At 38.7% G+C, this 15,990-nt stretch overlaps 1 protein-coding gene across 5 annotated transcripts in view; it reads right to left on the bottom strand.

Moving 5' to 3' along the window:
• The window catches only part of TPR (translocated promoter region, nuclear basket protein), a 67,595-nt gene that overhangs the window by 642 nt on the left and 50,963 nt on the right, over positions 1-15,990 (bottom strand). The window contains exons 41-51 of one of the 5 annotated variants that reach the window (XM_060197842.1): positions 14,499-14,699; positions 13,333-13,464; positions 13,034-13,124; positions 8,599-8,783; positions 8,115-8,183; positions 7,911-8,002; positions 5,972-6,078; positions 4,239-4,334; positions 3,973-4,129; positions 1,642-1,760; positions 142-237 (exon numbers count right to left, since the gene is read on the bottom strand). In XM_060197842.1, the coding sequence (XP_060053825.1) occupies positions 142-237; positions 1,642-1,760; positions 3,973-4,129; positions 4,239-4,334; positions 5,972-6,078; positions 7,911-8,002; positions 8,115-8,183; positions 8,599-8,783; positions 13,034-13,124; positions 13,333-13,464; positions 14,499-14,699 (1,345 nt within the window). Of the gene's footprint in view, positions 1-141; positions 238-1,641; positions 1,761-3,972; positions 4,130-4,238; positions 4,335-5,971; positions 6,079-7,910; positions 8,006-8,110; positions 8,184-8,598; positions 8,784-13,033; positions 13,125-13,332; positions 13,465-14,498; positions 14,700-15,990 lie in introns of those variants that run through there. The other 4 variants (XM_060197843.1, XM_007523803.3, XM_060197844.1 and 1 more) reach the window with 4 other exon arrangements.

Genomic DNA, 15,990 nt, shown 5'->3' on the forward strand with positions numbered 1-15,990 from the left:
ACAAACTCAATGTGGAATGATTTAATCAATTCTTGGGGCATAACAAAATTAAGACATAAAAGCTGGAAATTTAGCAATGAGAACTTGTTTCATTTATTTACTCTCTCACACTGGATCACATACCCAACATTAGAAACTTACCTCTCTGTCTGTTAAACTGACGACCACGGACACCTTGTCTCAATGTTGTCTGAAGTCTTACTCTTCTGAAAGGCTTTGGCTGACTACTGCTAGTATCTAAGAAGACAATAATTAAGATGCAAGAAATTAAAATACATGAAAACAGTTATAATGATAAAAGTACTAAATCAAAGTATAGATTTAAAAGACGTGTTTATCTACTTAAATTTTTTTTGACATTTATTATTATTTTACTTATTTTTATTGGATAGAGAAACCACAGCATTGCTTCACTGCTTGTGAAGCTTTCTCCTTGCAAATGGGGACTGACTGGGGATTGAATCTGGGTCCTTGTGCAGTGTTACATGTGCACTCAACTGGCTGTGCCACCACCTGCCCCCTATCTACTTACAAGATCTAGGATTTTGTGTGTGTGTTATGTGTGCGCGCTCCAGGGACTTAATTTAAAGCTTAAGTTCTACCACTGAACTGCATCCCTGACCCTGAAAGTTGTTTTTAATGGAGGATACTTAAAAATCAAAAAGGATTAAAAAAAAAAATCAAATCTCCTTATTTGAAAGGTGCTTGATTTTTCTCATTCATCCAACTAATACATAATGAATATTGGTGCTGTTTGCTGTAGGTATTGGTGCTGTTTGCTGTAGGTATTAACAGTAGACTTAAAATATTCAGTGAGTCAGGTTGTAGACAGGCATGCTGTCACCAGGCTGTCCGTTTTCAGAGCAAAGGCACGCCCTAGGATTTACAGAATGGCAAATGAACACTGGCTTCAATTTCAAGCCACAGCTGCATTAGCCTTAACAAGAGCCAGCCTGTTCTTTAAATCAGTGAAACCAGGCACTGTTTTCTCTCCTTCAGGAGTGAAAGTCCTACATGGTATCTTCTTCCAGTATAATGTTGTTTTGTCTACCTTGAAAATTGATCTTAGTCATGGTCACCAATGATCTAGCTCTATCTTCTGTATAATTTACTGCATCTTCTTGGTCAGCACCTGCTCCTTTGCCCTGTACTTTCATGTTGTGCAAACAGGTTCTTTTACTGAATTTCATGAGCCAACCTCCCTGCTAGTTTCTAACTCTTCTTCTGCAGCTTCTTCCCTTCTTTCAGTCTTCTTAGAATTAAAGAGTTACACTTTTGCTTGGGATTAAGTGTTGGTTTAAGGGAATACAGTGTTTAATTTGATCTCTTCAGATAATGAAAGTGTCTCCTTATCAGCAATAAGGTTGTTTCAATTTACTGTTTACATGCCACTGAGAAGTAGCTCCTTTATTTTCCTTCAAGGATTTTCCCTTTGTGCTCCCCACTAAGCAAAAGCTCAAGAAATCTAGCTCTCAGCCTATGCCAGCTTTTGATATGCCTTACTCACTAAGTTCAATTATTAGCAGCTTTAAAGTGAGAGACATACATTTTTTCTTCCACTTGAAACACTTTATAGGGGTATTAACTGCCCTACTTTCAATACCAAGCGTTATTACACTGTAGTTCAGTGAGGGGTCTTACCTACAGAAGAGCTGGAAGGAGGGTCCTGGCTAGTGGAGGGAAGATCCGACTCATCGGAAGCCTGAACAGGCTCTTCTTCCTGTTGGCTATCAATTTCTAGACCTGCTTCTGAACTAATACTAAGAAAGAAAAAACACATATTAATTAGAAAATACAGTAGTGGTTCTAGAATATATCCCGACTGTTTCCAAACTGGGTTTTGATGTGACTTATCAGGTTCCCTATAACTCAAATAGTGCAGGCTCTGATAAAGGTCACAACATGTATTCTTTTAAAATTATTTATTGGGTAGAGATAAGAGAGAAATTGAGAGGGTAAGGAGAGATAGACACCTGCAACACTGCTTCACCACTCGAAAAGCTTTGCTGCTGCAAATGGGGGTTACAGGCTTGAACCTGAATCCTTGTGGATTCCAACATGTGTACTCAACTAGGTGTGCCACCACCTGGCCCCACAACATGTATTTATTTTTTTTAAAGAGGCAGGGGAAAAGAAAGGTTTACTTGTTTATTCTTCATATTTCTTCTTACTAAAACACACTCCCCATTTGCTTTTTTTCTTTGACAAAGGACTATTTCCTTATTCTTGACATTCACAGATTTATTATTATCCAGAATTAGTAACAGCAAAATAAAATAATTCACAATAGTCACAGCTCCTATTAACAGACGAGGCACCCACCATGGGTTCTAGTCCAGAATAGATAGGTGGTTGGCATGTGAAATTCCTGGCTCAGTAGTCACAACTCTACTTTTATCCTATCCCAGAAAGAGCACCAAAAAGCCAGTGACAGAGAAAAAAGTACGGCAATAATTTGAATCTACTCAAGTGTTTATCATTTGCACACTTTAGTACAATTACGAGTTAACTGTGACCCTGGAACATCTGTCTCCTAACTGTGTACTGGATATGAGACTGTGGAGCGTGAAGAGCAAAGGCCTGCAGCAAGGGATCAAATCTAGTCTGAACTAGTTCCTGTATGTGTAGCTTAGCTATATAAAGAAGCTAATCTAACATTCTCTGATCCTGAGTATCCTTTTTTTTTTTTTAATATTTATCTATTTATTCCTTTTTGTTGCCCATGTTTTATTGTTATAGTTATTATTGTTGATGTTGTCCTTGTTGGAGAAGATAGAGAGAAATGGAGAGAGGAGGGGAAGACAGAGAGGGAGAGAGAAAGATAGACAGACACCTGTAGACCTGCTTCACTGCTTGTGAGGTGACTCCCCTGTAGGTGGGGAGCCGGGGGCTCGAACCAGGATCCTTACTTCAGTCCTGGTGCTTTGCACCACCTGCGCTTAACCCACTGTGCTACTGCCTAGACTCCTGACCCTGAGTGTTCTAACTTGAAAGATAAAATAAGCTGCAGAGATACTGTGTGATTTACAAATGGCAAATATAAAGTGCCCTGCACACACATTCTCAGCTGGGTCTGTAATATCCCCAAAGTTGAGTAGCAATATATTGACGCACAAGTAACACTCCCCCCCCCCCATATACTAATGTTGCCTATGATTACTCTAAGAAACAAACAAAAAAAAACCAGTGTTAAATAAAACACAAATTTTGAGGTCTCCTTAGGAAACTTGCATTCTCTTAGTTAAGCTATGAAACAGTCCGACTTTGCACTTTAGGATAATTAGGTTTTTGTCTTAAAAGTTAAACTTCTCTCCAAACAGTCCTATGCTTCTTTCCATAAAATTACTTCCTTCAATCAGCTTAAAAAAATAAAAGTAAATAAACAAAGGAACCCAGCCTACAAAATTAGTCTTTTCTAAAGACCAGAACACTGCTCAGCTCTAGCTTATAGAGGTGCTGAGGACTGAACCTGGGTCCCTAGAGCCTCAGGCATGAAAGCCTTCTGCATAGCCATTATTATGCTATTTCTCTAGGCTTCATTTGCCTTTCTTTTGTTAAACTTTGTTTATAACTGATGTACTAAAAATGTCAGGTCTTAAAAAACTACTAGGAGGTAACTTAAAAAGTCAGTATTTCAGACGCCAAGTTCTAAGCACACAAAAAATAAACGTTCATTTGAGAGTCCATTACTAAATGGAAAATGATTCATTTCCTATTCAGAGAAAGACTTCTTTCTTGGAGAAAAGTTCAGGCCATTACATTAATGGAAGGGAGCACTGATTTCTGGCAAAACATGCTGCTTTAGAATATACAATGCAGTATTCAGAAGAGGTAACCATTTGAAAAAGTGTTTGTCTTCTGTAAATAATTTCTGTAAGTCTTTCAAAATATATGGCTTGGTTTTATTTTTCCCCCATTCTGGCCAGTGTAAAAATTTTCAATTTTAGAAAAGCAAAAATTATACACATTTACCCTTCAGATTCTGCTTCCACAAATACTTCATCACCGTCATCACCTGGTGCTGTTTCATTTGTGGTGGATAAAGTGCCTGTGGATGTTGTCACCATTGGAACAGACTGAGAGGCATGCTCTGAAGCATCAGAGGTGGTGCTCTCAGTAAACACGGTCACTACGAAAGACCAGAGAAAAGCAGTGACAAAGTGGACTTTGTAATCTAATTCTTACCCAGGCTTCCATCTTAGCTGTTAAACAGCTCTGTATCTGAGCTTGGCACCTACCTGGGGCTGCTACCTGCAGGGGAGTAGTGGGAACACTCCGGCCACCAGACTCTTCTTCATGAGCTAGGAAAAGGGGGGTTTCATACATTCCTAAACCTAAAGACAATTTTGAACATTAATGGATGATTGAAAGAACATAAAATTGTAAGCATGCTAGGTGTCTAAAGGAAGAAATCACCAGTAGACATCAGGCCCTGTTGAAATCCCTATTTAGCCATCAAGAAAAAGTCAACCTAACCTATGGCTATACCACCCTGAACACACCTGATCTCACCTGATCTCAGAAGAAAAAGTCAAACTCTCAAAAATATAAATACAAGATAAATACAGCCTATACACTCCCTAACAATAATTTAAGTACCTTTAGAAAATAGCTATGCATACTCCTAAATAAGTGAACAGTATTCATAACTAACTACCTATGAACTATAGGTACTATACTAGAATCTAGTTCTCACGGAACTGTAAGGTATTATTATTCCCCTTTGTAATAAAGAAACTGGACTTCAACACTGGTTACATAGGCTATGCAGAATGACCTTCATGACTCAGGCACCAAAGAAACTGAACTTCACAGTTAATCAACTTTCTTAAATTTATAAAGGTGGGGCCGGGCAGTAGTGCAGTGGGTTAAGCGCACATGGCAAGAAGCACAAGGACTGGCATAAGGATCCCAGTTCGAGCCCCCAGCTCCCTACCTGCGGGGCGGTGGTGGTGGTGGGGTTACCTCATAAGTGGTGAAGGAGGTCTACAGCTGTCTATTTTTCTCTCCCCCCATCTGTCTTCCTGTCCCATTTTTCTCTATCCTATCCAAAAACAACAACAAAGGCAACAAAAAACACTGAAAATGGCCTCCAGGAGCAGTGGCTTCGTGGTGCAGGCACCAAGCCCCAGCAATAACCTGGAGGCAAAATAAATAAATTTTAATAAAATTCCAATTTAGCTTACATCTATTTCTAAGTGTAGGAATTGTCCTGTAAAACAATACCACATAGAATTTAAATGTATATGTTGCCAGTCACAATTTCACAATGGTAGACTAAGGGAGTATAGAATCAACATCACTAAGTACCAAGGGCTAAAATATATTACATGAGGGCTTCAGGTTAATCTTTTGTTTTGAATTTATGTGAAAGCAGTTAGCATTCCCTATTTACTTACAAAATGCCTATGAGCTTCCTGGAGGTATGGTATAGTATATTATATGGATACCAGTTGAGGATTAAAAAGTAATTAGTTCCCTAAATAGCATAATTCATATCCAAACAACTACTATTACTCCACTTACGTTGCTTTAGTACATGTTTGATTTTTAATGCTAGTAAAAATATGCAGCTAGTTTTACACATTTAACTTGGATTTTATGTCAGTCTATAAACAGAAAATAAACAGTATTTCCTCCAGGAACTTTAAAACATCTGTTAGTACCTATATTTCCTATTAAGCAAGCATTCTAAAATATTTACTACAGAAATGACATTATACTAGGAATCAGAACAGATACTTGTGTAAAATCTGGCTCTTATATTCAAAGAACTCACAATACCACTGACTGAAAGATTTATATGTAGGAAAATGTTTAAAAATAGTAAGTATATTGTAGCTTTCCCCCTAAATCAGTAAAGAGATTAAACAACTTTATATTTATTCTTTAAAAAAAAAATCACATCAGTATAATTTACAGATGAATACACATAAATCTAGGATATTTAATAATTTATTTAGCTATTTACCTCCTTGAGAAGCAAGTTGGCCAAGATCAGAGTGGCTAGAACTGGTTTGGGGCATATCTTCAGGTGGTCCAAAGCGGAATCGAGGAACACCAGCAACTTGTGGGGAGCTAAACAGAACAAAATCAATTGAAAGCTGCTTTGCTTAAGGCACATTGTAGAAAAGAATATAGGATAAGGGAAGAAAAAGCACAGATAAGAAAATCCTGACTACTACTACTACTAGCGTTTGCCAGAAAATCCTGAAACTAAATTTGACAAAGAAATTTGTATTTATACAAATACTTCAAAATACCAGCTGCCAATGGAGTTAGTAATGTGAACCATGTGGTTCATACTATATGTGATTTCTATATATAAATAACAATTAGTTCTCCTGAACTAGGCCTTAGAACTCGGTATTTGCTGGATATCTCTGTGTAAAGAAACTGAAAGCAACATTAACTCAATGTAAGACCTAACAACAACTAAAAAAGAATTAGAATGAAGTTGTGAGACTAATTTTTATCTATATATTTACTTTTTATTGTCAGCAGGTGCCAGCACTAAAACTCCACCACGCCTGAAGGCTAGTTTTTGTTCTCTCGCTTTTCACTTGAGGACCATAGGTAAAAATTGAAAGCGTAGAGGTAGGTAGAGAGGGAAAAAGAAAGACACCTACAGACCTGCTTCACTGCTCATAAAACTTCCCCCCAAAGGTGAGAAGCGGGGGCTCAAGCCTGAGCCTTTGAGCATGGTAAGATGTGTGCTTTACCAGGTGTGCCACAGTCCAGCCCCTGAAACTTAAGTTTTTTCCAGTTATAAATAAATCAGGTTACTTCTCCAGCTCACTTCTTATGAGAGAGTTCACTGGATGGCTCTTTAGGTGTATAAAAATTCCAACAGTACATGTTGAAACATGTACCCCATCCCATTAGATGTCATTATTCACTTTCTGACTTACAACCAAGCATAAAAAATTGCCCTTTTTCTGACTGGGACATAACTACTGTTAAAACACTGCAGGGGGTCGGGCGGTGGCGCAGTGGGTTAAGCGCATGTGGCGCAAAGCGCAGGAACCAGCGTAAAGATCCCAGTTCGAGCCCCCAGCCCCCCACCTGCAGGGGAGTCGCTTCACAGGCGGTGAAGCAGGTCTGCAGGTGTCTATCTTTCTCTCCTCCTCTCTGTCTTCCCCCCTCCTCTCTCCATTTCTCTCTGTCCTATCCAACAACGAATTGCATCAACAAGGGCAATAATAATAACCACAACGAAGCTACAACAAGGGCAACAAAAGGGGGGAAAAAAATGGCCTCCAGGAGCGGTGGATTCATGGTGCAGGCACCGAGCCCAGCAATAACCCTGGAGGAAAAAAACAAAAAACATTGCACTTGCATGACTGAGGGTCTGGTTTGATTCTCTATGTAGCAGAGTGGTGTTCTGGCTTATCTTTCTCATATACAACTCTTACTTTCATACACAGCAAAATAAATAAATCTTTATTTTAGTATTACCTTTTTTTTAACCAGAACACTGCTCAGCTCTGGCTTCTGGTGGTGCAGTGGATTGAACTTGGAACTTTAGAGCCTCAAGCCATGTGAGTCTGATTGTATAACCATAATGCTATCTACCCTGCCCAGTAGATCTTTTAAAAATAAGCAAACAATCAGCACTGTCTTTCTGTGTATACGAATCATGCCTGTGCTGTTATCTTCTCTCACCTGGATGACTTTCCCAGACCTTTAAATTTCAAATCCCCGATGGAAGCAGCTTAACTTTCTTCACCTCTTTATAATTTTTCCCAAATACTGTATCCTTAAGCTCTTTTAGCCTCCATGCTCAATAAAAAAGAGAGAGAAAAATAAAAGGCCCTCAGTAAGAACTAACCAATCAAATGTAAACCAATTTGTAGGGAAACAGGAAGAATCCGAGAGTCACAAAACAGTTTTCCCTGCCATCAACTTACTGAATTGCTTCAGCAAACCCATCAGTACGGTGTGGGACCACAAGAGTTGGGGTACTTGGAACTGTTCTGTCTTCATCATCAAAAAAATGCTGCTGCTGTAACAAAAACAGAAAGCAAGAACTGAACAGACATGGCAGAAAAACAAACACACACAGATACTTGGAGAATCAATGAGTCAGTTATGTCCTATGGGTAGATACTTACCATGCCACCTATCCCTGGAGTCAACTGTAGCCCACGCCCTACGGACTGCCTCCGACTCATCTGAATTCTCTGTGTCCAGAAAGGAGTTAGGTAATGAGATAACACCAGTTATCGATATATAGATCTTATTATGCTGGTTTTAAAAAACACCAAGATGTTAGCAGATTATATAATCATGATATTTTCTCAGGAAATGCTGCTATTATCTTGTACTAAAGACATCAGTTTTAAACAACAATTCAAAAAAAAAAAAAACAGGGCACAGCTCAACTTTAGTTTGGTGGTGCAAGAGAGTGGGCTTGTGAAAGTCTTTTTTTAAAAATAGAGACATGGAGGGAGGGTGAGGGACAGGGACATACACAGACACACATGCACACCTACACTTCTCTAGTACCAAAGTAATTAATCCAAAAGTAGAAAGTAATGGAGAGGATGCCAAGATTTATTCAAGTTTACTTTTCAGACAGTCCAATACTTTGGATACCTGGACTGGTGGTCCCAACTCCTGTGGTGGAGCATGAATGGTCAGTCGTGGGGGAAGTGGGTGTGGTGGGCGTCTGGGTGACTGAGGAGCGCGAGGGGTCTGTCTTTCAGAAACTGATGATGGCTGCTGTTCTCTAGAAATCTCCTGGGCAAAAGATGACTCAGCAGGGCCTGTATTTCCTTCACCTACAAAAAAGAGAAGCTTATATTGAACAATGAAATTTATCACAAAAATACTTGTAAGATTTCTAAAAGTATAAATTTTGCCATAGGAAAACTTAATTCACTGATATTTTTGGAAGCAAACCAATGGAGTATGGTGGACCTACAGAAAATGAGTGATTCATCAGGAATCAGATGCATGGCCTTAGATCCCTTAATCTCTTTGTCTCTTTGCTTATTACTGGGACAAATATAGTCTGCAAGAATGGCTTTTCTGAAGATTTGAAATAACAAACATAAAGCACTTTGCCTGATAAAAAATAAGATAGAAATTTAAAAAACTTGGGTTTATAGTTATAAGCAAAATACCTAAAGGTCAGACCACAACATCAGTATTGTCTTCAAACAGGGTGAATGACTGTGGAAAAGCTATATAACATTTTTATAAATTTTGAATTTCAGTGATCCTTCAGATATTTGGGTCTTCTACATACATGGTAGAAGCAACTGAAGTTGTTCCCACCATGTCATTATAAGCCCTCTTGTGGGCTTCTTCAGGACCATATCCTCACCATAAAGTAACAATGGTAAGGACTGCCCCGCTCTCTGAAGGGAGGCAGGGTCATCCTACTCTGCCACTTGAGGAAAACTGGTCCTGAAATGAGTGCAGCCTAGAATGTTCCCAACTGTGGCCATGTACTGTGAACACAGAACGACAGGGATTCAGCGGTCATACAGGCTCCTATGCTAAATATAAACAGATATGGGCCCCGGGTCAGATTGATGTGGTAAACGGTTAATTATATTTATATATTTTCTTCAAGTTTGGGAGCTACTTTCTGCCCTGATCCAGCTTCCTAGTCCTATTCTCAATATTTTATTTATTAATTTATTTTTATAAAATTAAAAGATAACAGGGGTACAACTTTGCCCTGTTCCCATCACCAGAATACTCAATCCCTCCATTGTAAGCTATAGCAATACTCTTAAGGTTGCAGATATGGGTTAACTATTATTTCTACAACTATCTGTCTATATTTGTATATATTTGGCCCCCCACACACCTTTTTCCCCCTATGGTTCCATCTTCTCTTCTTTTCCAAGTCACACATACATCTACTATTACATGCAGATGTCCCTCCCTTTTCCCTCTTCTCTCAGTGGGTACTGACGGAGCTGGAGTTCAGAGACCTTTGGTCATCTTCCCCCTATTATTTCTATGGATCAAAATTATTTATGGGGTGCATAAGGTGGGAGTTCTAGCTTCTGTAATTACTTCTCTGCTAGACATGGGCATTGGCAGGTTGATCTATACCCTCAGCCTATTTCTCTTTTTCTCTAGTGGGCTAGAGTTCTGGAAAAGTGAGGTTCCAGGGCATACTGGTGAGGCTGTCTGCCCAGGGAAGTCAGGATGTAATCATAATAGCATATGCAACCTGGTAGCTGAACGGCAGCAAGTTATAAACCATGACAAAGTGATTAATGAACAGGAACCAAAAAGTAGGAACAGAGCAGACGAGGATAGGGATATCTTAGGGTGGAAAGAAGCTAGGAAGTCCATTTTAGGCATGTTCCTAGGGGCCTATGATTATTGTACCTTTTGCCTGAGTTTGATAGCTAACATGGAGTTGAACAAAAATGTTGTCTGAAAGGATAGTATCAGAATTCAGAAAAGGGCTAGAAAGTTGGATTAGGGCAGAGAGTAGCTCCTAATTTTGAAAGGAGGCTAGGCAGTGGCACACCAGGTTAAGCACACATAGTGTGAAGTGCAAAGACCCCTATAAGGAGCCTGGTTGGTTCAAGCCACTGGCTCCCCTCCTGCAGGGGGTGGGGGTGCGGTTGCTTCACAAGTAGTGGAGCAGGTCTGCAGGTGTCTTATCTTTCTCCCCCTCCTCTTTCAATTTCTCTCTGTTCTATCCCATTAAAAAGAAAAAAAAAAAAAGCCTCCAGAGGCAGTGGATTTGTAGTGCTGGCACCGAGTTCCAGCAATAACCATGGAGGCAAAAAAGCAAAAAAATTAAATAAAACTGTTATTCTCAACACTGACACTATCTTCCCAGACAACATTTTTAATCTACCTGCAGATTAGCCATCAAACTCCAGCAAAAATTACCAGTCATGGGTCCCTAGGAAAATACCTAAAATAGACTTCCTAGCTTCTATATACCCTAAAATCCCTATTTTCCCATCTGCTCTATTCCTACTTTATGGTTCCTGTTCATTAAACATTTTGCCTTGCTTTATTATCACTGCATTTCAGCCAAGTTGCAGATGCTATTATGATTTCATCCAAAACTTCCTGGGCTGATGACTTCACCCATGTGTCCTGGAACCTCACCACTCCAGAGCCCTACGCCACTAGGGAAAGACAGAAACAGGCTGGTGGTATGGACTGACCTGCCAATGCCCACATCCTACAGAGAGGTAATTACAGAAGCCACATCTTCCACTTTCTGCACCCCATAAAGAAGTTTAGTCCAGACTCCAAGAGGGCTCTGAATTCCAATTCCACCAGGACCCGGAGAGGAGAAGGGAGGGGGAGAAAAAAAGGAAGAAAAGGCAGGACTATAGAAAAAAATGGGCAAATACATATAAATATAATTACAGAAATAAAAGTCAACCACATGTGATCTTGGGAGAATTAAGGCAGTTTCCAATGAAGGGAATGGGGGCACAGAACTCTAGTAGTGGGAAAGGTGTGGAATTATACCCATTATTTTTATAATTTTATAAATCAATATTAAATCACTAATAAAAAATTAAACAGGGGCCGAACAGTAGCACACTGGGTTAAACACACATGATACAAAAATTGAAAGTATTCCAAGAATTAAATGATTCAATATAAGTATAGTGGCTAAGAAAACTGTAGCTACTAGGAGTGTAGCCAATCATTCATTGATTTGATTTAATCCAGACTGTCAATCTGTATTATAAAAAAGAAGTCTTCACAGGCTGGAAGTATGGATCAACGTCCATGTTCAGCGGGGAAGCAATTACAGAAGCCAGACCTTCTACCTTCTGCACCCCATAATGACCCTGGGTCCATACATCCAGAGGGATAAAGAATAGGAAAGGTATGGGGGGGGGGATGGGATACGGAGTTCTGGTGGTGGGAACTGTGAGGCGTTGTACCCCTCTTATCCTATGGTTCTTGTCAGTGTTTCCTTTTTATAAATAAAAATTTATAAAAAGACTTACTTTTCTAGTGATATTACATAATGAAATAAAAGAGCAAAAATTCCACACGCTAAAACTATGTGACACTCCAAAAACACTTCTTTTATTGCCACCAAGATTATCCCTGGAGCTCAGTGCTGACACTACAAATCCATTCCTCTTGGTGGCTATTTTTCCTTCTATTTTTTTTTTTTTTTGATAGGACAGGAAAAATGGAGATGGGAGGGGAAATACCTGCAGACTTATTTCACTGTAGATGAAGTATTTCCCCTGCTGGTGGGGAGTGAGGGCTTGAATTCAGATCAAAAGGAATTTCTTAAATCTACTAAATATTGTATAAAACGCAAATCACAATCAATCTTACTCTTTACTTCCTTATTGACCTTAAAATTTGATATTGGCCTTTATGGTTCATCATTCTTTACTATTTCTCTTAACAAATTTTAAAGTCAAGAAGATTACTTAACCCTACTTTACCTAAATTCAAATGTGTATGTACTTTGCACTTTATTTTGTTGTTACCAGAGTTTCACCACTGTGGGCTGACCTTTTTTTTTTTTTTTTTAAATGTACAGAGATATAACAGCACAGAAGCTTCTTGCCCTGGCACCACAACACTCCCATGTGGTATACCTGGGGCTCAAATTTGGGTTGTGTGAATGATATGACTCGGTATTTTATTTCTCAGAATACTATGTTGATTCTTTAAATGCACTGTAAAATGATTTTTAAGTGAGAATTATTTTCTATCATTTTTGTATTCTCTGTCTTTGTCAAACATTTAACACAGTATTACAATGATAAAAACTTTTTTTTTTAACTTATTGGAAAAAATATTATGGACAATACCACAAGGCTTAAATAGCCACACATCTTAAAACATGCTGTTGATTAGATTGATTGACCCCTTCTGGTTGTAATTGGTTTAGTAGACTTAAGGAAAAAAAAAAATCTCTATTTTTAACCTCTGACTCCAAAAGCCAATCTCTTGCCTGCCAATTCATAAACCAAGTTTTATAATCTACATAATTAAATGCACTCCTACTCAGAGAATAGCAAAACTACTCATTAAGAGGAACTAAAACAAAACTTACCACTGTTCTGAGAATCGGCAGCTCTTTGATTACTTTCACCTCCACCCATACTTTCTTCTGTTTCTGTACCGGGATCAGTCCCATCACCACCCTAGGAAGAAGAGGAAAAAAAAAAAAAAGCCATAATGAGAAAGTGTAAACTAAGCAAATAGTAACTGAACTACAACAAAAACAAACAATTCCAAAGGTAGATGAAGTTTCAGTGTTCTGAGAATACAGATCATTTTTATAGCCTAGGAAGACAGCATGTCTCCTAAGTGAATTTTTAGAGAACAGATGTTCTTCATTCTCGTTGTTACCTCGGCATCATCAGCTTCGTAGCCATCGTTGCCATCAGCACTGCCAGTGCCCTCGTTGCTATCTTCTCCCTCATCTCCCATCCCTGTATCATCTTCATCGTCATCATCATCTTCCTCATCTTCTTCATAATCCTGGCAGAGAAACCTGAATCTCAACATAGAGCTAGGATGTGCACACAGGTTTGGCAAATCCTGTCACCACATGTCACTGATCAGGACCCCGGGAGGTGTCCAGAGAGCTGCAGAGATCAGTTCAGTGGCAGCAAATATCAAAATTGTGTGAGAAGCTCACTGCAATTCACCAGAATGACCAGCTCTGAATTTTAGTTCTTTTTATATGAGGTCAATTCAAATATTATTGATGTTATTGAATTTCTAATGAGTATCAGGTGGTTCAATTTCATTCTAAGTTTAAAAGCAGAGGAAATGACAAAATTATATTATTGCTTAAAAAAGTACTAGTAAGTGAAAAAAAAACTAAAATAAGGTGTTGATAAGGATGAACTCAGAATAAAACAAAGTTTCATTTAAAATATACTCTAACTAGTACCATTTTTTCCCTTTTTCTTCTCTCTCTCTCTTTTTTTTTTTTTTGGTGGAGCAGGGGCTTTGTGTGTGCCCTTTCACCACTCTAGGCCACTTTTTTGTTTTGTTTTTGTTCATGAGAGAGAGACACAAACCACAGACCCTCCCAAGTAGTGCCAGTTCTCAAATCTGGTCTATGTGAATGACAAGGCATGTGCCCTATCCTGTGAGCTATTTCAGAGGTGACTTGTTTACTTTTGAAAAGAATCATAGGGACCTACCACAAAAAGAAATAAAAAAGACCTGCCCCCCCCACCCAATCCAGACACTTATCATTAAGAGTTGAGATTAAATTTAATGTAAAATTAAAGTTAGTGTAACAAATTTAATAAGTCCTAAAAGTTAAAACTGTTAAAAACAAAACAAACAAAAACACACTCAAAACAATGGGGACTTTTCCACTACTTGTTCCTTTCTCAATTTCACTACAAAATGTCAGTTTCACAACTAGTCAGGATAAAAACAAAACAAAACAAATGCTCCATTTAAACTGAAAGAGAATCAGATGCAGTAGTAGTTCCAAGGAAAAAACATTTCATCAAACAACTTATAAACATTGGCTAACTTCATTCCAAATTTACCTCATGTTCTCCATCATTTTCATCATCGTCATCTTCTTCATCATCACTGTCAATTACAATTACATCATCTCCTTTGCCCTGACCATCTTGAGATGAAGCTGTTGTTTGCTGATCTGCCTGAAGTGGTCCAAGGTCTATTTGTAGAGATTGAGATGTTTCTTCACTGTCTTCCATTGGAGTATAATCTCCCTGAGTGACTCCCTTTAAAATTTAAAAAGAAATACAAAGATGTTAAAATGTCAAGTATACCTGAAACTATCAGTGAGATATTCTAGACCTAAGAAAATACCAAAGAATACTATGGACAGTTAGCATTTCATTTTTAAAATATAGTTTTCAAAAGCAAAAGTTAATCTGAAATACATGCTAAATCTTTGGGTTTCTTTCTTTAAAAATATTTTACTTATTTATTGGAGAGAGATACAGAGAAATCTAGAGGAAAGGGGTGGTGGGGGCAGAGAGGGAAAGGGGTGGTGGTGGGAGCAGAGAGGGAAAGGGGCAGAGAGAGACCTGTGGCAATACTTCACCATTAGTGAAGTTTGCCACCAGCTGGTGGGGACCAGGGGCTTGAACCTAGATCCTGCACATCATAACATGTATGGCTCAACCCAGTGTGCTAGCCACTAGCCCCTGGGTTTAACTGTCCTCTTTAAGGAGAATTATTTAAAATCTTACTAGGTTATGCCTCTAAAAAAAGAGAGAAAGTGGAGTATTGCACCAAAGTAAAAGACTCTGGGGTGGGTGGGTGGGGAGAATGCAGATCCAAGAAGGATGACAGAGTAACTAGTGGGGGTTGTAGTTATATAGAAAACTGAGAAATGTTATGCATGTACAAACTATTGTATTTACTGTTGAATGTAAAACATTAATTCCCGAATAAAGAAATTAAAAAAAGAAAAAGAGAAAGATCATTAACTATATTATGAAACATATCCATTAGACATCTGTCAAAACTGTGTATCTCTGTATCTCTCTCTCTTTTATTTTAACCAGACTGCTGCTCAGGTCTGGCTCCTAGTGGTAAGAGGGTTTAAACCTAGGACCTCAAGGGTCTCAGATATGAAAGTCTTTTGCATTAATCACTATGCTATCTCCCCTATATAACATTATAGATAAGTGTTGTCCAGCAAGAGTGGTATGCTCAATCAGGTGAACCACTGTCCAATTCCCCGCTTGCTTGCTTTTTGGAATTCTCACTGAGGCATCAATATTGGATATGCATAGACTCTGAAAAAAATAAAGCAGTAGCCATTTCTAACTCTACCACTTAGAATCTGTGTTACTGTAAGCAAGTCATTATCTCTATGCCTCAATTTTCTCATCTGTTAGGATAATAGTTTTCAAGGGGTGGGCGGTGGCACACCTGGTTGAGCACATTACAGTGCACAAGGACCCGAGTTCATGCGCTTGGTCCCCACCTGCAGGGGGAAGTTTCATGAGCAATTTAGCAGGCATAGAGTGTGTACTCTGGCAATATGCTCTCTCTCTCCCT

This window comes from Erinaceus europaeus, chromosome 9 (assembly GCF_950295315.1).
Source record: "Erinaceus europaeus chromosome 9, mEriEur2.1, whole genome shotgun sequence".
Classification (NCBI taxonomy): domain Eukaryota; kingdom Metazoa; phylum Chordata; class Mammalia; order Eulipotyphla; family Erinaceidae; genus Erinaceus; species Erinaceus europaeus.